This window comes from Tachypleus tridentatus, chromosome 10 (assembly GCF_004210375.1).
Source record: "Tachypleus tridentatus isolate NWPU-2018 chromosome 10, ASM421037v1, whole genome shotgun sequence".
Taxonomy (NCBI): Eukaryota; Metazoa; Arthropoda; class Merostomata; order Xiphosura; family Limulidae; genus Tachypleus; species Tachypleus tridentatus.
In genome coordinates, this window is record NC_134834.1 from 72920633 (window position 1) to 72943305 (window position 22673).

General features: G+C 29.5%; 2 protein-coding genes across 10 annotated transcripts in view; one reads left to right on the forward strand and one right to left on the reverse strand.

Annotated features, from left to right (window-relative positions):
- Nucleotides 1-7111, forward strand: part of LOC143229562 (renalase-like) — a 41536-nt gene extending 34425 nt beyond the window's left edge. For all 4 annotated transcript variants that reach the window (XM_076462075.1, XM_076462074.1, XM_076462077.1 and 1 more), the window contains 2 exons: nucleotides 3319-3494; nucleotides 4052-7111. In XM_076462075.1, the coding sequence (XP_076318190.1) occupies nucleotides 3319-3494; nucleotides 4052-4204 (329 nt within the window). In that variant the 3' untranslated portion in view covers nucleotides 4205-7111. The remainder of the gene's footprint in view (nucleotides 1-3318; nucleotides 3495-4051) is intronic.
- A 1014-nt stretch (nucleotides 7112-8125) lies between these two features.
- The window catches only part of LOC143229565 (marginal zone B- and B1-cell-specific protein-like), a 28745-nt gene continuing 14197 nt past the window's right edge, over nucleotides 8126-22673 (reverse strand). Inside the window, exons 1-6 of one of the 6 annotated variants that reach the window (XM_076462081.1) lie at nucleotides 21767-21990; nucleotides 19793-19949; nucleotides 19397-19533; nucleotides 18185-18282; nucleotides 16591-16695; nucleotides 8126-12105 (exon numbers count right to left, since the gene is read on the reverse strand). In XM_076462081.1, coding sequence (XP_076318196.1) covers nucleotides 11919-12105; nucleotides 16591-16695; nucleotides 18185-18282; nucleotides 19397-19533; nucleotides 19793-19832 — 567 coding nt within the window. In that variant the 5' untranslated portion in view covers nucleotides 19833-19949; nucleotides 21767-21990 and the 3' untranslated portion in view covers nucleotides 8126-11918. Of the gene's footprint in view, nucleotides 12106-16590; nucleotides 16696-18184; nucleotides 18283-19396; nucleotides 19534-19792; nucleotides 19950-20050; nucleotides 20153-21766; nucleotides 22244-22673 lie in introns of those variants that run through there. The other 5 variants (XM_076462078.1, XM_076462079.1, XM_076462082.1 and 2 more) reach the window with 5 other exon arrangements.

A 22673-nucleotide genomic window follows, 5' to 3' on the forward strand; every position in this document is an offset into this window, starting at 1 on the left:
GTAGTTGTTACAGAAAGAAAAGGGTTGCTGGAAGTAAAAAAAACAAAACAGGGTGGCCTGCAAAGAGTGTAAGAGATAAAATTAAAAAGAAATTAAGTTTACTGGTATGACAGGAAATTTAGAAGATCAATGAAATTTGTGAAACAGAAAATTAGGACATCAGAAAGCATGTATGAGAAAAGGTTCACTGAAAATGTAAAACTTAATAGTAAGGATTTTTAAGTACACTAATGGTAAACAAAATGTTAAAATAGCAACAGAAAGACTATGATTGATGATTATGAGATGGCTAGGTTATTAAATTTTGCTTTTTTGCTTCAGTTTTTGTTAATGAAGATTTAAACATTATTCCACATCTTGAACTGTTAATATATGCAAATGAGATCAAACACGATGACTGCATTCACTTGAAACTGTTTAAGAGAAAAATTGGGAAATTAAAAAAATATAATAATAATGCTCCTGGGCCAGGTAATATTTCCCCAAGAGTTTTAAAGGAGTTTAAAGATTGGATATATGAGCCACTTTCTACTTTATTTTTGTCATTCCTTGAATAGTGGGCAGGTACCAAAGGATTGGAAGGTGGCTAATGTAACTCTTTTCAAGGAATGTGATAAAAATTTTTCTAGTAATTATAGACTCATTAGTCTGCATCATTTATGGAAAAGGTTTTGTAAAGTATGTTAATTGTTTTGAAAAGTCATTTAATAAAATGTATTATTTTATTGGATAGTCAGCATGGTTTTACAAAGGGAAAATCTTGCTTTACAGATCTTTTGACATTATTTGAAAAGGTTAATGCTTATGTAGATGAGGTAAAGATGTAGATTTGGTATATTTGGATTTTCTTCTGAAAGTATTTGACAGAGTGCTGCATAAAAGACTTGAAAAAACCCAAAAGAAACACTTGAAATCTCAAATAAATATATCTCTGTAGATGTGGGGGATAAATTAGGAAATCAGTAGAAAAGTGGCTAGATGAAAGAAAACAGAGGGTTGTTATTAATGGAGTTCAGTGTAACTGGATTAATGTTACATGTGGAGTAACTCAGAGCTCAGTCTCTGGACCTTTGCTATATTTTATTTACATCAATAACAAAAATGAAGGAACAGTCAACAAATTGCTTAAATCTGCAGATTATATTAAGATCTTGGGTATTTCTAGCTGTGAAGATCATTTATTAAGTTGAGCAAATAAATGGCAGGCAGGTTTTATTTATAATAAATGCATGTGGGTTATCATAATTTGAATTATAAGTATAATTCAAGTGGGAATAAGTTTAACATTGTTATGAAGTAAAAGGATCGTGGTGTAATAGTTGATCAGTCTCTACTGCCTGCTGCCAGTGTGTTGTTGTTAGTGGTAGGGCAAATAAGTTTAGGTTGTATGTACATAGATATTGAATACAAGTCTAGAGAGGTTATAATTTCATTGTCCAGGCCACAATTGGAATGTTGTGTTCACATTTGGGCTCTTTACCTTAGAAAAGGCATTGAATTATTGGAAAGGGTGCATAGATGTGTTATTACAATGGTGCCTGGGATGGAGGGGTTGTTATATAAGAAGAGGCTAAAATCACTAAAATAGTTTTCTATTGACAAAATAAGAGAGTGGATCTGATTGAGGTCTTTAACATTGTAAAGGGAATTATGTTGATGCATCATATTTTCTCATGTTTAACAGTGAGAAAAGCAGGACTAGAAGATATACATAAATTTTGGCAGGGTGTAAAAGTCATCTTCAGCTAAGGCAGTTTCATTTCTCTGACAGTGTGGTTGGCTCTTGCATTGGTTTGGATTTGGATGTTGTAGAGGCAGTAAATTTAAAAGAGTTTAAGACAAGCTTAAGTATATGAATGACAAGGCTGGCCTTAAGATTTTTAAAATTAGTACAGAGGATGGGACAACTGAGAAGGACCAATAGGTCCCATGTTGTTATAGAATGTTGTATGTTTTCATTATACTGCCTGATTTTCCTTAACAATTAATGGAGTGTATGGGGTTGAAAGGAGTCATTTGATTAAAAGCAAACAAAATATTTAATTCACAAGGTACTGTATTTTAATAGATTTATCTTGCAGGAAATACATACACATCTCTGTATATGTCCTAGATTAAGTACTATCTTCTGAGTTGATGTTCCATGTGAAAGTGATCCCCTCTAGAAGTAAATAGAGGAAGATATTTGATGGCTAATTATACCTTGTTGTGGATGTCGTTGCATAGGATTTGAGACACCTCAGAGAAGACAACCAGTAACCATGTGTGGTTTCAAGTTCTAGTAAGATTGGCAACATCATTTAGTTTTTGGTTTGTTTGTTTTTTTTCTTGGATCTTTCATTGTACTTATCCTAGAATCGTGAAGCCCATTCATGAGTTTTCCTGGGTGCCTGATGATAAGATCATTTTTATGACTTGGCCAGCCTTTTCAGATGAGGATGTAGAATGGAGTTATCTGATGTAAGTTAGTGCATGCTTTGAATTGTTTCACAGGCATTCAGAACCTACTCATGTAATTGTTGAGAGCAAATTCAACAAGAAAAGCCTTTTAATATTTCAGTGGCAAGTTCTGTATGAAATTTTTCTAAAAATATAAAACTATATTCTTTAAAACCGCCAAGAAGTACATGTACGTACAAAATATTATCCATTAAAGATATTGTTTGGCAATAGATATTGTAGGTAAAGGGCTAGTTTTTTCCCTTTACAGAACTAAATAGGGATGAATATTAATTATGCCATGTTTTTTTAATTTTGAGCATTCCTCAGGTCATTCTTCTTTTTATTGAATCATCTTTTAATTAGCAGATAACTTGCTGTTGCTGGATCTCACATATTCTTGAGAACAGTAGTTACATGTGTATTTGTAAATAAAAAGCAAATCTTTGTTCTTGGAAATATATTCTTAAAATTACATAATTTTTTACTTGAAAGAACAGAGTGGGAAATTCTCTTTCTTGGACTTAATATTTCAATAGTATTGCCACCTATATAATAATACTTATTACAACAGAGTTACTGGAGTAAACTAGGAAATTACAGGGGTGAAAACTTAACTAAACATTTCAGGAAAAAAATTATCATACTATCTTTATTATTCCATGGTATTAGATGTTTGTTTACATAATGAAATATAAAGTGAACTGTTAAAAACAAGACTAAAAGTGAAATTTATTTGTCCTAATTATAAAAGAACTTTTTAAATATTTTAAAGTTGATATATTATGAAACTAACAAAAATAGAGGACATATTAAAGATACATATATTTCTTTAGTCATGATAATATTTCTCAGTTATTTTCTGTATTTTAAAAACAGGATCAGTTGATCAGCTTCCAGCTGTTGTCGTTCACACATCAGTAACCTTTGGTCAGTCGCATTTAGAAGATGACAAAGATAAAGTACAAGGACTTATTGTGAACCACCTTCCTGATTTATTGCCTGATTTTGTTCCTCCATCGAGCATGAAATGTCAGCGCTGGAAATATTCCCAGGTAATGTCTTGAGATTGTGTTTAAATTAAAACTGACAGTTTTTATTTAGAAAATGATGAATATATTTGTTGATATGGTTAAAATTACACTACTAAACCATCCTCAGCTCATGATCATAAAACCAAGACTAAGACTGCTATACATTTATTTTCCTTTTAACTAGTGCTAGTGTGTTGTAAAAAATTACATATGTTTAAGTTAAGTTAAAAATTATGATAATCATTATAAAACTTGTTACTTTTAAATGGTGTATTTAAAACAGTTAAGGTGTTCTCCTGCAATTATAGTATGTGGTAATTGATGTTTTATATGTATAAAGTATTTTTTTTAAATGTTAAAGTAGTAGAATTTTATAGTAATTAATAATTATTGCAGAGGCATCAAACCCATAAGTTTTTTTCCCTTTTGGTTTTTTTAAAAAACACTTTCTTTTGTAGTTGTGTCATCTGGGACCTGTAGCTTCATAAAATTAAACAACAGTATAATGACTTTATTTTCACCCAAAAAAAAACTACTTTTAAATTTGTATCACATTTATTCTTATATTTATCATTTAGGTGAAACGTCCATATGAAAATACTCCAGGGTGTGTAACTCTTCAAGAAAGCCCGTTACTGGCATTAGGAGGTGATAGCTTCACCCACTCAAATTTTGATGGTTGTGTTGATTCTGCAATAAAGATTGTAGAGGAGATCTTGAAGAAGCTTTAAGAGAACTCGAAGTGGTTTGGTCATATTGGTGATCTTCCTTACTGTAAAACCAGTGAATGATGTGTTGTGAGGACTTCATCCTATCAATTAAGTTATAAGCTGTTTGTGTTTGCAAGTTAATTGTGTGATAAGAGGTTTGTACGAGTAGCCCAGATACATATATCTCAGAGGAGTATAATTCCTTCATATTTTATGTCAGTACAGGGTTTTCTATATATTGGTAACATGTCAAATCTTTGTAAGACATTGTTTATATTTAATATTTTTGTCCACATTTTAACAAAATTTTGAATTTTAAATGAGAATACTGCAACATAAAATACGCATTACATGTTTTTTTACAATTTATATTACATTAAAACCAGTGTTTTATGATTTACTCTACCCCACATTAAGAACCTTCCAGTATCTCTGATGAAATTTAGGATATAACATCCTTTTCAATTTCGTATATACATATGTGGTAAGAATATGATGATTGGAATCCAAACGTCAGTAATATATATGATTACTTGGTTCTCTTATGAATACAACTTGATTATTTGTTGCTGACTTATTAATATCCTGCTGTTTGACTGTTCTCATCTTCATAGAAATCTTCAAGATAGATAATACTTTCCATGTGACAAAATTGTAATTTGAACTTGTATATATTGTTAGTGAGCAACAACTAGAAGAATCAAGTTTAATTTACAGCTTGACTACATAATGATAGAAAGACATTGAAAATACAGCAGCCACAGCTACTTACATAAACACAATAAGTATAAAAAGTTTCTTGTGTTTAATCAAAGTTAGAGTTTGGTGTATGTTTAGTTCACAAAAAACAAAATTAAGCCTGAATAATTTTTTTACCAACAAAAATAAAAAGTAAATGTTATAAGGATTAACAGTTTTAGAAGAATAAATTAATGTTAATTTTTATAACATTTATAGATAGCTTAGAGTACTACTACATAGCTTGATTAAAAGACATATTTTGTTTAATACTATAGCAATAATTCTTACAATATTCTTTTCAGTTTGAAAAAAAATTGCATTGGTGCAGCCTCCAAATATTGGATAAACATGATCTTTGTTATAAAAAATTCAGAGTTTAATAATTGTTGCTTTGAAAGCTTTTGTTCACATTGTGCTTTATATGAACTCAGAGTTTTCTAACAGTGTAACAAAAATGTATAAACACAATTTTATTTTAGTTGCTGTGTTATTAATATCTTTAGCAGGCCATTTTATTCTGTTTTCTTTGATTAATCTAATAACTTACACAATTTTTTTTATAAGAACTAAGCTGATTGTCAAGAATAGGAAATGTAAATGAATTTTGCTTGGGACATATTAAAGATGTTTAACATAAGTCTGAATCAGTCTCTCTGAACTTTGGCTCAAGGTTGTTTGTTTCAGTTGTAAAATATTTAAAGGACTTGCTGTTGAAACAGTCTTGATTTATTTTGGTAAATAACAGTTACATCTGTGTTCTTGCTTCATTGAAAATATATATTTAAAAGATGTTTAGATGTGTACTGGTTAATATTGAAATTTAGTTTTTACATCACTTGTACCACATGAAATTTGTAAGTTGGTGTGTTAGTACATTTACTTAACTAAATGACTGTGATGGTGAACCTAGCAGCATCATGTTGGACATTTTACATTTGTCGTGTAAAATCCTACTTCAGTGTTAATGTTTGGTTTGCTGTAACATGCTGATATACCTAACCTAATTCAACAATTTAAGTTTTATGTATCAATTCTTAGTATTCAACTTTTACAAGAAATACCTCCATCTTAAAGAAAATATATTAACATTGTTCAGTTGTTATTGTTGAGTTACCAGATATGTAAACATGACAAAGAAGTTTCAGTTAAAAAATATTATATATCTTACTTTTAAAATTATCCTTTCAAGTTAACATTTAACTTGAATATGAATAATAATTCATATTTAACACAAAAATTTATATGTAAGTAAGTTGTATTCAGCTTAGTAAAAAATAAAATTAGATTTTTACAAAATTAGCATATAAAGATTTTAATGAGAGGTTTTGGTTACAGTACAGGCAAAACAAAATATATTAAATATTGTAGTACATCAATACTAATTTGACTGTTATAGAAAATTAAACTTTGATATTTGTTCACTTGTTTAGTTATGAGCTTTAGCAATACTTTCACCCTTTAACAAAAATATACTGCTTGTTAGGTTTAATAGAATTACATAATTATCCGTCCACCTACTCACCCCAATATTTATGGATGTGTTTTTAGACTTCTAAGCTGTTTTAAGTGGAAATCAAAACTGCTTGCTTCATGAGATATTTTAAATCATTATATTATGGATGTGTTTTTAGACTTCTAAGCTGTTTTAAGTGGAAATCAAAACTGCTTGCTTCATGTGATATTTTAAATCATTATATCTTAAATACAAAGTAATTTGGGGTAGAAATTCTAACACAGAATATCTATCCCACATTATTTTGTATTTTATGAAATATTAAGTAATGACATCATTGCTGTATGGTACATTGATTCTGTTATAACTCATGTTTACCAGATCTTTATATCTTTGTTGCCATGAGAAATGAAGTGCATGTATTTCTCGAAACAGTTCAGATGCTATTACAGAATCTGTTTTTATCATAACATTTTTAGCTAGTTATAAAAAACAGATGCATTACAATATATATTTTGGTCACATCTCACTTTTTCATATATAATTAATGATGATGATAAATTTGTAACCAGATATATAACGTCTTTCAATGGTTTATTTCAGAATGTGTTAACATTTCTTAATGAAACAGCTGTTAAATATCAACAAATAAAAAAATTTATGGATGGTAATATTAGTTGAATCAAAAATCATGTTTGTTTTGTGCAACTTTTAAATAAAATTCTAGTTTGTAAGATCTCTAGATGTCTTTCTTAAATTGAAATAAAATACTTGAATATAAAAAAAAATAAAATAAATTTGAAATAAACCAGTTTTAATATCAGTAGATTTGAACTAAATTTTCAAGATTTGTTCTTTATTTGTATTATTAAACAAGATAGCTTTGTTAAAGAAAAACTCAAAATAATGAGGCACAAATTCAATCATTTTGGTTGAGTTTTACTGCTATTTTAAATTTTTGTAAGGTTAGGATTTATGGTTAGTAACCAATTAGCATTTCACACTTACTAAATATTGGAATGATAGATGATATCCACTATCTCACCACAGTTTCTGTTGGTTAAATTAATTTATCATTTAATACTTTGGTAATTTTTTTATATAATTGGAGATACTTAAACTGTTCAAGTTACGTTAAACAGTGAGTGAGAATGTTTATACCATGACATTAAAATTAAATATATCATAATTCAATAGGGATTTTATTACTGTTTCTATATTTTTTTACTTTTAAAAATCATCAAACTATATAAGAATAGGAGTAACTTGATATAATTGATAAAGTAATTTTGATAAATAAAAGTGTGAAAAGAGAACACATGTACTTGTATGATTTGTCATTAGGAAGTACTGAGATAAATTGAGAATAATAAGACTAAATGGGAGTATGAAATGAAGGAAATACTTGAGGTGACAAAACCCAAGAATACACAATGTGGTAAGAAGATAAACAGATCTTAAGTTAATGAAGAAGTTTATAAAGGTAATGCAGAGAACAGCATACCAGAATTTTCAAGGTAAAAAGCACCAACCTGTTGTCAAAAATATGTAAAAAACAAGGACAATATTAGGTCAGCTAAACATGTGAAGTTAGAATATAAAAAAGAAATTAAGTTGTGGTAATACTCACCATGGTAAAAGAAGTGGTTGATAAAGGAAGCAAGAAAATTTAGAAGCTATGGATAACAGGATGAGTCAAATGAACACACATTACTGAAGTGATGGTGTGAAATGAATGAGTCAACAAGGAAAATGAAATAATTTTAATGTATAGCAGTGAGTTTGGGATGAAGTGACTTGTAAATATTTAAGCAGCTTTAAACATATGAAAATTATTACAGATGAATAGGTGTACAATTGTATTTACTGCTATTATATCCCCTTCCAAAGAGAGTTCTCTCTTCACCTCTTGACACAGTTCCAGATCTTATGTAATGGACCATTCATCATATGGAAATATCAGTGAAATGCTGAATTAAAATAATTTCATAAAAGCACAGAAACTAATTAGATTCAGACTTACAGTAATTTAAACTATCACAACAGTATACAAATATTTAACTGCATACCCTCCAGTATTTATTATGTAAACTCTGATATCTTTGGAACAGGACATTTGTCAATATACTAATGAAAGTTCATGTAATGTTTCTTTAAGTACCCTTGAGAATGTCACACAATTCTAAAGGTTCCTTGGTTGCCTTTTGACCTCGTCATTTATGCAGGCCAAAATTCCTTTGGTGATGTACAAATCTGAACTTTGGTTAAGCCTGGTTAAGAATATAAATTTTCTAACTGCCCCTTTCCCTTCTATGTAGATTGTTTTCATTTCAGTCATATTTTTAGAATTGTAATGCTGCTAAAATAAATTTTTGGCTAATTAGACAACACATTCCATATGGAATATCACAGTGTATGAGAATCTATGTAAAATGTCTTGCAAACCTTACTTACTGACATGCAATTTAGTGTATATTTGTTACATAAAATGACCCTCACTATCCAAAACTTTGGATAAGCTTTTTTCAACACAGCCTGTGGAAGTTGTATTGATACCTGTGTTAATGTAGTACCATTATTTCTTTGGTGAAGCATATATTATTGGTACGGTTGAGAATTTTAAAGGATAAAGAACCTATCTTTCAAAGATTTTCCTAGTTTTCAACATATTCTGGTGAAAAATGAGGATCATATAATGGTTTCATTTAGCCTTGATATTATTATGCAAATGTCATTAGTGGTGTGTCTGATTTTCTTATGAAAATTTCATCATTATAAATTCAATACATTAAGGCCTAATCTACTCACATCCAAACTCTTACTCCTTACCTAATTTCACTATTTGAAAAAAATATATTTCCTGCTCATTTTTTATTGTGAGAATGAAAATTAGTGGACTATTGCTGGAAATAAACTTTTCTTCTACTATCTTATTTCATTTTACCACTGAAGGTACATTTGTTTCACATTAATAAATGGTCATTATTTTTGTAATTAGTTTTCCTGTAAAAATGATTCAGTATGTGTTTGCATCTAACTCCCACTGAAAACTATCTAGTGATATTTATGGGTTGCTTTCTTTTAGAATTTTTGCCTTAAAGGAGGATAAAAAGAAATTAAAATAGTCCATACTTCTAATTTTTATATAATTTTTTGCTTTCCATCACCCAGAGTTGGCTGGGTCAATTATTGCAATTTTTTGTATGATAAATGGAAACTGTCCAACAGTGTAAGTGGGGTGTTTTTCCCTCAGAAAGGAAATAAAAGAAAACACCCCAAGATAGGGCACATTTCTATTTCTTTTTATAGACTTTTGACTTTGAAGTTAAAGACAAGTACTACATCATTCGTGATGACAAGAAACCCACTTGAAGTAAAAATGTATCTCGGAATGGCCAGTATGCCTGGTAACGGTCAGTTGCAAACTCTTTGTTAACCTGAAGATGACCTAAGAAAGTTGAAACATTGTTCTCTGCTTTAGTATTAAAAGTGTTAATATCCATACCAGCCATCATGAGATACACAAGTACTACATCAGTTAAATGAATGAATTATTACATGCCAAGAGCAACTAATGAAATAATTAGGTATTTACTAGCAAAAGAAAGAAGAAAAAGAACCATTGTCTTTTACACAGTTTTCCCTTCCAGAACTGGTACAATATATACAATCACTCTCATGTCTCATTGAAACACAGCTAAATATCCAAAGTCTTTAATTAGAGCTGAGTCTCATAAGCAAAAGAATTATATATCTAAGATAAGGGTCATTTAATCACAAGATATTTAAGGTACTCTAATCTGGATTCTGTGCCCTGAAAAGAAAATATCCTTTCCATATTTCAAAAACACACTCAAAGGTTTTAAACAATGTGTTCATACTGTGAAATAAGATTGTTTAGAAAAATATTTCATGCCTAGAACAACATTTTTACACATTGCTTTTTACAGGTATAGAACCTAGCAAGTATATTTTACATTTTCATTCAGGCAAGCACAAAATAATTTGCATAAACAATTTTTCTTATAACTATCAATAAAAAAATAAGTTACAAATATAAGTTTATTAATTAGTAAGTGGCCAATTGTTATATAAACATATCCCTATTCTGGGGATATGAAAAGGTTTGCAAGAGAGTGGCTGATATAACCAAGGCCTTGTGAACAGTAAGTTTTTATTAAGTAACAGATTTTAAAATTTATTTCCCAATAAAAAAAAATGTATTTGGGAGTAAATTTATCTTCCTCTCCCTTACACACGTTTGAATTTCAAATACAAAATAATAATTTCTAATTTATTGTAAGCCTTTTCTCAGGCGTAAATGACACTTGAAAAATTCTGATAAACTGATCTTTAATCAAAACACAGCTACGATTGAGATATAAAAAATCATGAAAAAATATTGTTTGATTACTGTCATTCTACTCTAAGCTACTTGTTTTATCACTTAAACCTTGATGTTATTGTCCAGTGTACAGTGATAAAGTAAGACATTTCAGAAAACAAATTATTGTCTTGTATACAAATAGGAAGACATTGTCATCAATATAATACATGTCATGGCTTCTGGGGTTCATATGTTTACAACAGTAATATATACATATAGTACCTTAAGTCTGTGAGCCAAACAAGAATTATAAAAAAAAAAAAAAAATTGGAGTTAGCTGATATAATGAGTCATACATTATAAAATGATTAAAAACAAATAACCAATATTTTAGCAAAAGTTAACTAACCATCTCTGATTTCACAAGCACATTTACTAAATTGTCAACTTCTGTTTTTTCTTATATTTCCTGCAACATTATCAAAATACAGCTTATTTTATGATATATCAAACAGTGTATGGCAATCCTATACAAGAGGGATACATTTGAAAATGTACTAAATTTGTAGGCTTAACAGGATTAAGTTTTACTGAAAATTGACATCTGGCCATCATTATACTGAGAACACACACTAGTCATTCAAAAACCTTGTGCAAAGTTACAAGGTGCTAAGAATGTTACCAGTGCAACAGACAGTGAAGGGATACCTGTAACCAAAAGCTAAGCCATAAAAAAGGTCAAAGAAGATTGTATATGTGATGATGCAATAAAGAGAAGAACAACACACAAGTACTGAATGGGTATCTTTGAGAGGGTTCCAGATGAGATCTCTTATTAGGACAATAAACATAATAGAACTATTATGAAAAATAATTTGATTTGGACATTGTGCAACTCTTCATTCGTACTGCCTTCAACTTTTCAAAATATTTAGCAGATTACACCCTACCCATCCCTGTAACTTCTGCTTTTCCAGATTTGGGAGGGACCTTACCCACTTCAGCAAATTACCATAATTTTCTGTTTGAGTCAAAGATGCTTCTTAAGTGTCTGGCATGTAAATGTCAACTGTACAAAACTGAACTTTTCACTTGTCAAATGTGAAGTAACATACTTTTAGAAATGTAAGTTTTATTTGAAATAGATTTGCATGTAAATTATAAAATATGTATTACAGTTGAAACAGGAATGTGTTTTGATATTAAAGAAATACTTAAAATTCATCTTTTGACACATGGTCATTCTCTTCCATCTTCTTGTCCTTGTGGTGATTACAATATCCCTGCACACCTTGACCATAACACATGAACACTGACAATTGATGAGGAATTTCTTGAAAGGCTCTATAGATTTCCATTTCTCCAATTTCCCCCAAGTACATGTGACATATTTCCTGTATTCTTAGTTGGAAAGAAGCAATAATACATATTAGTATTAATTTAACTTTAAAAAAAATCTAAAACTAATATAAAGAATAGATGTAAATCACTTCCCGAGTCCATTTAAAATGAAGTAGTGGTAATACAAGTTAGAATAAATAAATTTTTTGAACACCAAAACAAAGAGTAGATTTGATGCCATTAATATGTAACAGAAAATTCTGCCATTTTGAAAACATCAAGTTTATTTCAAAATAATTTAAACAACCTTTATTAAAAGAAAAAAAATGGATTGTAACATGGTGCAAAAACTGTTTATTATGCTCTTAAATTGTAATATTAATACTGTATTGATTATGACCATCAAAAATAAGCCTTTACTGAACAGAACATATATAATCATGCATTTCATTAAAGTAGTTATTTCTTTTATGTGTGCAAAAATATACCTCCTGACTTCAAATACAATAATTAAGTTTTCACATCATGTACAATCTCACATTTAACCTAACAGTCTACTAAACCAGTTTTAACATGTTAAAATTCTTAACAAATATTGTGTTATGGACATTGAAAATTAAGTATCACAAAGTGTCAATGCCTTGTTGAATCCTGAATTAACAGTATATATCAAAGTCTAAAGAATCACAGAGACAGAGAAAAAGGTTTCATTAGATATTAAATCCAATAACCTAAATGCTTTTTGCCATTTACCTTCGGGAAAGGAAAGTTTTCTTTCCAAAAGCACATTCATTACTGGACTTAACCTCATCTTTTTCTGTTCATCCTGCATGTTTTTGAATATTATGTAAAAAAAATTGTATAGTTTACTTTTGTGGTAGAGTCAAAGTACATGATTTACTACTTCATGGCAAGAAAGTACTGATGCAGATTAATGAAATTTCCAAAACACAACATTTAAAAAGAACATTTTTGATTACCTGAAATCTGTGTATACAAATAAAAGTTTAAAAGTTAGTGAGAGAGCTATTTTATCAAAATCAATACCATGAAATAACTTAGATTGTATCATAACATCATTTTACTCCTAATCTATCTAGAACATATATTTCAAGCAACATTAAAAACTCAGTAATGTAAATACTGTAGACAGACCTGTATAAACAACAAATGAGTTGAAAAAACTGGAGCCATTTACTTTGGGCTCACTTTTTAAAATAATAATAATAAAAGAAAAAAAAGATGGAAAGTATATGAACAGCTGAATAACATTAAATATTCAATATTAAAATATTAATTGTGCAACTGTGACTATCTAATATTTAATAAATTTAAGTACATCTTATTCTAGCATAATATTATTTATGTATAGTATTTTAGACTTTGTCATCTAAGATGTTTGGTAATAAACAATATAATCTTAAGTAATTTGAAGAAAACAGGATCTTGATGATTTTAAATCACTTGGCATGTGTTCCATTTTATCTTCTGCATCTCACCATGGTACTTTAGCTAATCTATATAAAATGTTGGTCACATAACTCTTGATTTCTCAAAGTAAGAAGAGTCACAAAAGCCAAAATGCATTTATCCAGATAGAATAGTTTGATCATTATTATTATGATTTTAGTGATGGGGGTAAAAGAAGATCATATGACGAGAGTGCCATGAAACCTTCAAAGTGTTGACATTATAAGCCTAAAAAAAAGGCATTGTGTGGAATCACTTAGACAAGAGCATAAACTTTATCATGAAAATAAAAATATCAATTCAATTTTTAACATAAATCATTTTTAATTAAGTTATTTTCTGTTATATCACAGACATATTTAATTAAAGGAAATTAAATTTGGGATGCAAGAGAAGGAGTATTTTCTTCTGTTATCTAGAAACACAATGTAGATCAGTAACCTTATCCATTTCAAGGTGTGTTTGATTGAGTTTGCAACAGTGAATGAAGTATCTGAGACAATAATAGCCAATTTAATAAAGATACTGATACATGAGTTCAAGTCCAAATCATGTTTGATTTGCTACATGTTTATGTAGCACTCGAAAAGTTTGGAGATAATATAAAAAATCTCTAAACAGAGATCTTTAGACAATTGGTTGAAAACTTCAGCATACTGCCTCAAACATCTTTCTTAACTAAAAGATAGATTCACATTTGTGTGGCCAAACTTTCACTTGGCAGCAAATTTACTCAACCTACATTCAGTACAAGAACTTCACTGAAGATGAACAATACAAGTTACCAAACTAAAGTCTCTCACCAAAAAATTTCTTAACATATTCTGTAACTGTCATTGTGTACATTACTAAATGTAGAACAAAACACGTCATGAAGTGTGGAATGCAGCTTAGCACATGCTCCCACTTCCATGATGATAAACATCTTTTATAAAAACTCTCAATAACTCCTACAGACAAAGATATATTGACAAGTACAAGAGATAAATAATCCTGTGTTTTTTCATTCTTAGTACCTTAACACAAGGTTATGAGTCAATTCTGAGTAACTTTAGACAGAAGATGGAGAGAAAAAAAAAACCAAGGGGAAAAATCACTGATATTACAAGCTTGTTATTTTCGTTTGGTATTAATAGTGTACCTGCAAAGAATAAAGACCTTAGCCTTTCATTAACACCACTATTAACTTTTAGGCCCATGATTTTGTTTGTTACACAGTTTCTAATAGCATAAAAGTAACACCCCAAATGGCCATAAAAACACCAAAGGGTAAGAACAGATGAGATATAGCATGTTATAACTGTTCTACTTAAATGAACATATTCATCAAATTTAGGGTCCAAAATAACTGTCATGGAACCCCCATGCAATGTCTTAACTATATAGAAAAAAGCTAGCATGTGATACTGGTACACGTTAGAATAAATCAATTTAAGAGCAATCTATAAATAAAACTTGTCAAAAACAGTGTTTAAAACTATATATTAAGTTTTGTTGTCATGCCACAACCCAAAAGGTATAGAGAATTGTTTGCATAAAAGCTGTTTTATGTGATGCTGGTTGGACACTGATAAATTGCTGTAGACTTGAAATGCTCCTTAAACACTGTCAAATACACCCTAGATCATGAGACTGAGACAGGTAAGTTTCAAAATAGGAAAGGAAGAGGCAGAACATCTAAACTAAATTATATTGATGTTAAGTTTTCATTTATGCAGCCTTGAGGACTGAAGGAAGACTGCCACTGATCTCAAGCATGAGATAAAGGAGCATGCACCTAATAACAGAGAAGTATTCATATTTACAGTATCAAGAAGACTCAACCAGAATAGAATATTTGATCATGTATAGGTTAAAAAGCCTTTACTTCAATCTCTAAATACTGTCAAAGATTGAAGTTTGCTAAAAAGTACAAAAACTGAACCATTGGTGATTGGAAAAGGATGTTATAGACAAATGAGTCTAAGTTCAAAGCACAAGTTGTACATCTAGCAAGAGAAAGATAAAAGATACTTACCTCAATATATAGCACCTACTATGACAAATGGGAGAGACAATGCAATGATTTGGGGGTGTTATTCTGCTGAGGCAACATGAGATATTTGCAAGATAGATGGAATAATGGATAAGTGCAAATACCATCAGCTACTGAAACATCATGGTGTACTCACTGGTTTGCATATTATTCATAAAGGATTCTACTACTAAGAAGATAACGATCCCAAACATCTGTCCAACGTACACAAAAATTACTTAGCTAAGAAAGAAACTGATGGAGTCATCCAAATGATACAATGGCCCCCACAGAGTCCTGATCTCACTCCAGTTGAGAAGATTTGATATCTGACAGATCAAAAACTTAAAAAATCAAAAGTTACTTCCAAAGAAACTTTATGGGAGTATATATCAGTAGTATTTGGAGTAAAGTCCCAAAAAACACTTTGTTTAAATAAGTTGCAAGAATGTCTGAAAATCTGTCTGCAGTTATTAAAGCAAAAACAGTACACATAAAGTATTAACTGTTTGCTGAACTCAAACATCCCCATGAGTTTCTGCTGTACTATATACGAAGATAAGTAAAATTGCATACCTTTCACAAATTCTTGAACTAAAGTGAAATAATAATACAAACAACTATAAAATTTAAGTATGGCTGCAAAAACCTTTACTCATATGGAAGAAGTATAAGTGTATATGGTGACTATTTTTTTGAAGTATAATATAAAAACTACTGTAGTCCTCCACATGCTTATGTTAAAATATTGTCTTTAGATATTATGCAGTTATTATTATGGTGCTAATGTGCATATGTTAAAATGTTGTCTCTAGATATTGTACACATTCTCACACAGCACTCTTACTTGCTTATGTGAAAATGTGTAGATCAGTTATGTGATGCTACTATAGCTCTCTTAATGTACTTATGTTAAAAGGTAGTCTATACATGTTGTGCAGAAATTATACATCATTCTTACGAGCATATTAGAATGAAGAGTCCAAATATTATGTAGAGATACTAGTCTAGAACTATTATGTACTTATATTAAAATGAAAATATCTGAAGATTCTGTGTACCTTGAAGGCCATTTTCCTCCCATCTGTGTCATTGCTGCAACATTTTCTGTGGTTAAACCTGGTCCTGATAACCGCTTCACTCCTTCAACCTCTTTTAATCCATAGCTTTAACAATAATTGGCAGATCAATAAGATTTTTATTTTATTTTATAATTATTTTTCATTAATTTCATAACAATTTATAAATATTAATTTAATGGGTCACAGTTATTTAGACTAGTTTCTACACAACAAGAGCAAATTTCCAAGTACAGAAATAGGACTTTGTTTATAAGAAAGGAAAAAAAAATTACACAGAAAACTTATATTTGTGCATACCATAAACAATATATTTATATAAGAAATAATGCACTTGTGTCGATAATTATCCTTGATGTTAACCATAACTATCAAGCAAGTGCTGTCTAGTTTAAGCACTGAAATTAAGTTGCAACATATCAGCAAAGTAGGAGACACACTACACCTAATCTTGTTCATAATGAAGTACAGAAACTTGATGATCATAATAATGTTTAAGAGTTGTTTTTACATACAACAGAAAATGGACATTAGTGTATACAATATGTGACAAGCAACATATATCCAACACTAAAATACAAGCACCAGAATCTAACTCAACATGTGGTTTGTTTGTTTTGAAGCTAATCACAAAGACTAGAAAATGAGCCATCTGTCTACTCACCACAAGTATCAGAACCCAGTTTCCAGCATTGTAAGTCCACAGACATACCACTGTGCCACAGGTGAGCTTCAACAAGTGGATCTATGACAAACTTCAACTGTTCAAGTTCTCAGAAAATGAGATTCTCTGAGACAGAAACTTTTGTCACTACTACCATCTAACAGAATCTTAACCTCAGAGGATATATGTTGTTGTGTGCTTTTAAATAACTTGTCTCTTACCTGGCATTTGTAGAAAACTGTATATAGTTGTTTGTCACTAAAATAATTCTTAGAGTACTTTTATAGTTATTTGTAAATAACTTGTCTCTTATATGGCATTTGTAAAAGACTATTATTAGTTTCATTAATATTATTATACACAATATATAAGGCTATTTCTATAATTTTCCCTTTGTTTTTAATTTTGTACTGTGCTTATAAACCTCTCACAGCTAATCTGATATTTAGCTTACACTGTTTACTAGTTACAAAAATGAAGAAGTTAACCTTACTTTACATTTGGTTTACTTAACAAAGCTAATAATTATATTTTCTATTACAGAAATGAAAAATCATCAGAAAATATCAACACTTTCTTATTTAAATTATTTTAGTTCATTAAAGTAAACATCTATATTGACATCCCATTAATGCAAAAATTGTTATGGTGCATGTATATAGCATTTTCAACCACTACTACCAACCACAGCTGGCCTGATAAGATCTGGTATTGAGCAAAACATATAGTTAGCAATGGATAGCATGGTTGAAATACTACTGAAATTCTTCTTTTAAAGCTATTCTCTTTATTTAAGTTCAACTAACAACAGCTGAACATGGAAAGGTAATAACTAAAAATATTTCATAACACTATTTTGTTGAAGTTTAATATACAGGTCAAATCTTACATTTCTAACCTAAGTTCACATACTTTTGAAAGCTATTCTTACAGACATGTTCCATTATATCAAAAACATCTGACTCTGCCAGTTTTCCACTTTTTTTGTTCTTTGCCAAAGCAGTCTGTAACTGAAATAATAAAAAAGGCAAACTATGTGTTTGGAAGTTAAGTTATATAAACAGTACACTTCATAAAAGCAAAATATTAGGTATTACCGTTTGATAAATGAGCCACAGAACCTCTACATTTCTGCTAAACATAGAGTAAATGTAAGAAGAGGATTTTATCATTAATTTACTTGAATGTTTCTAAGGAGCTTAAGAAATATAAAAACTAATCAAAAAAGCAAAATTAGTAAGCACAAACTAACCCTATTCGAATTTCAAACATGCTTTAGGAGATGTATGATATGGACTACTATAGCTAATTATAATAAAGATCGTGAGACCAGTGTTGAAACTTTACTGATGTACCAGTAAGAAAGAGGTTGTTTTTGACTGCTGTCAGAAGAAAAACAAAAAGCAAGTTATTTCACCTTAACAGTAATAGTTTCTCAAAAAAGCTAAATTAAAGAAACTGTAAAAATTTAAGCTGCATTTTTTAGAGATTGAAAATCCAACTAGCAAATCATATTTAAAAACTAAATATGATATTTATATTGTTTTACTTGTCCTTGAAAAACTTCTTCATACCAAAAACATCATTCTTGTTGTTTTTTGTGCCTATTATTTTCCACACTATAGTTTCTGTTTTAAATTTGTTTTGCAGGTACTTTTATGCTATTTTATGTAAAAGTAAATATTCAAAAAATGAAAGTTTTTACAACAAATTTCAAGTAAATAAAGTCAGATCATAAAAACATACAAACTTACAAAAATTGAAAGAAGAAATCAAATTAAATATCAGTCATTTTAAAAAAATTATATGTGAAGTTTTGTATCTACATGTTCTCTGATATTAACCACATATTTTATGTTGATTTAACTTTTAAATATATTTTTCTACAAATTTTTTGCTATTTATTTTCATAGATTAAAACCCCATTCTTAGCTTGAATATCTGAGAAGACACAAATAAAGCAGTGCCCCTCACACTCAGAGATCAAAGTTTAGAGTCCATATCAAGGATTAATTGCTATGTCAATAACAAAGCTACATTACAATAAAAGTAACAGGCAAACTTTAACTCAATATATCCCTTGTCTTTAGCCAACGTGTTTGATTCTAAACCAAAATTACTCACCTGGTAAGCTACTGCCATACATGCATCACATTTCAAGTAGTCAGGCAAATGCGTACTTTCTTGTTCTTCTTCTGACAACTGTGGAACTGAAAACTTCATACTTTTATGTCCTTCATCTCCAAATGTAAAGATAAGTACTACAAAAATAGGAAGATCACCATTAATAACTTTTATTGTATGATCATCTCTCGGAGTTAATATTTAGAGGTCAGTTTTTAAAATATTTTTCCAACCTAAAACTGCATTAATAAGTATCAGTAAAAACATGTATATCCTACTTTAACATTTCAAGACTTACACATTTGTAAATGAAATTCACACCAACTGATTTAGACTCAATACAATTATTTTTGAAACCCAAATTGTTTAATATACAATATAAGAATGATGACCAACCTAAAGTTCTACAGAAAAATCTGATAAAAAAATGTTTCATAGTGAAATGTTGTTACAGAATTTAGATTATTGAGTTATCTGATGCCTCTCTCTCCTTCATAACTTTCTAAGCTCTGTAACACACAGCCAGGAGTCAAGCATTAAAAGTCAGTATTTCCTATGGAGAAAAGATTACATTAAATTACTTAATTAATCAAGGAAAAACAAACCAACATTAATTTATCTTGGAAAAAGGTGAGAAAGTTTTATGTAGATTACCATTTATAAACAAAATTATGAGGGTTTTTCTCCAACCCATATTCTTTTTTTGTTGTCTCAGAAGGAATTCTTCTTCTATGAAAATGTGGAATTATTATTCAGCTAAAGAAAACAAAAGAAAATATTCTAAAATTCACAAGTAACATATTAGTATCAGTAAATTAATCAACAAAAACAGTAGTACAAACGTTATCCATAGTAAAAATATTCTAGTAATATTATGTTACACTCATCAAGTGAAATATTTACTATTATAGATTTGTACATAGTAAAAATACCCTAGTAATACTAGATTACATTCATCAAACGAAATATTTACTATCATAGATTTGTACATAGTAAAAATACCCAAGTAATACTAGATTACACTCATCAAATGAAATATTTACTATCATAGATTTGTACATAGTAAAAATACCCAAGTAATACTAGATTACACTCATCAAATGAAATATTTACTATCATAGATTTGTACATAGTAAAAATACCCAAGTAATACTAGATTACACTCATCAAATGAAATATTTACTATCATCATAGTTTGTACATAGTAAAATAGATATCCTAGTAATACTAGTTTACACTCATCAAGTGAAATATTTACTATCATCGATTTGTACATAGTAAAAATATAATACCTAGTAATACTAGTTTACACTCATCAAAATGAAATATTTACTATCATCGATTTGTACATAGTAAAAATATCCTTGTAATACTAGATTACACTCATCAAATGAAATATTTACTATCATCGATTTGTACATAGTAAAAATATCCTCGTAATACTAGATTACACTCATCAAATGAAATATTTACTATCATCGATTTGTACATAGTAAAAATATCCTAGTAATACTAGATTACACTCATCAAATGAAATATTTACTATCATAGATTTGTACACTTGTAATGAATCTGAATGGAGTTTAACTATCAAAGTCTATCTACCCTCACATTAGCCTAGCATAAATAGAGAAATATTGTACTGATAATTTTAACAGTAATACATACATTGTGTTGTTTCAAATATTACTACTTAACCGTAATTTTAGGTTGATGCAAGTGTCATAAAAATAAAACAGTGTACAGGATTTGACAGTCAGAATACTTCAATATAGTATATAACTGTTTCTTGTGCACAGTTCACAAGTACTTGTGAAATTTTTCTACAACTTCACACTTTATTTTAAGATCTAATATTCTGCCTGTTTTTAAACATATTTTTTCTTAACTAGTCCAAACCGTGAGACCTTATAAGTAGATTTAAAATAAAAGTAACTCCACGGCTGCATAAAAACACACTCTTTGTATAATTACATCAGGTTTATACCAGCTATTAGAGAATGAAAAATTTAACACTAATACATCTCAGCAGGATGTAGTTATATTAAAAGTTGAAATGCAAGCTACATATATATTAAGAAATAGTAGTAGTGTCTTAGAGCAGAAGGAAGAGTTTAGAAGTAATAAGACTTCTTATACACTCCTATGCGAGCTACAAATTCATGTGCTAATATTTCCATACTATTTCAAATCAGTATTTATACTGGGTCGTAAATACCTAGAAATGACTTACACTTAGGTTCATCATTATACTTACTGTGGATAATCCAAAAATCGAATAAATTAAATTAGAATATATGCACAATATATATATATATATATATATATATATATATATATAGAGAGAGATTGACAGAGGACAATACGTACACTTGATTAACCAACGAGTCGAATGATCACTTTCTCAATTTTTTTATGTTTAGGCCTACATGCAGGATCGTGACTATCTTCAGCCTACGGCCACTTCCAAATAATAACGCTGATTAAACATTATTTCCGTTTATCGATTTGAGTTTTTATCTTTCTCATTTTAATTAATATTTTAAGACATATTCATATCTTTGCACTTAGTAGCAGTAAACAACCTACAAAATCTTTATACACCTGTGTCAGTCAAATCAGATATGCAGTTAGTTGCCGTTTTGTTATTCCATATCCCTTATTGAAAGCAAAACCCACAATACATGTACCAAGTTTATTATTTGTTTCTTTGTAGTTAAGCGCAAAGCTACACAAAGGGCTATCTGTACTTTGTCCATCAGGGATATCGCTTCGCTTTTTCTGTGTGGGTATTTGGGTATGTTAATTTTTTGAATACCCATGACAGTCAGGTGCACGAGACCTCTTCCTCCATCCCTAACTTTGACGTCATCTACTCTTTGGAATGTGTTATTGGGTAGAGCTTTGGCCCAGAGTATTACACCAAACTCAGGCCCTTTTCAGGGCAATGCCCATGTATAGTCTTGATTTGCCCCTTTTTTTATTATTTAAAGTTTTTTTTCAATATTTATATCCGTTTTCTTGTGTGTTTTTTCACTTGTATATAATCTTTTTTTCCATATATATGAAATACTATTTAAAATAATAATAAATAAATAAATAAAATAAAGTAAGGTACAATAAAATAAAACTAGTTTTAAGCGTCTAGTACGTGGTGGCCAGCTTGTTTTATATTTCTTAAATATATATTTATAGGAGAGAGGTATTTAGGACTATGTTCATCATGCACGTAGTATCTGTCGAGATCACACATGAAGTCATTTTTATGCCAATTCTT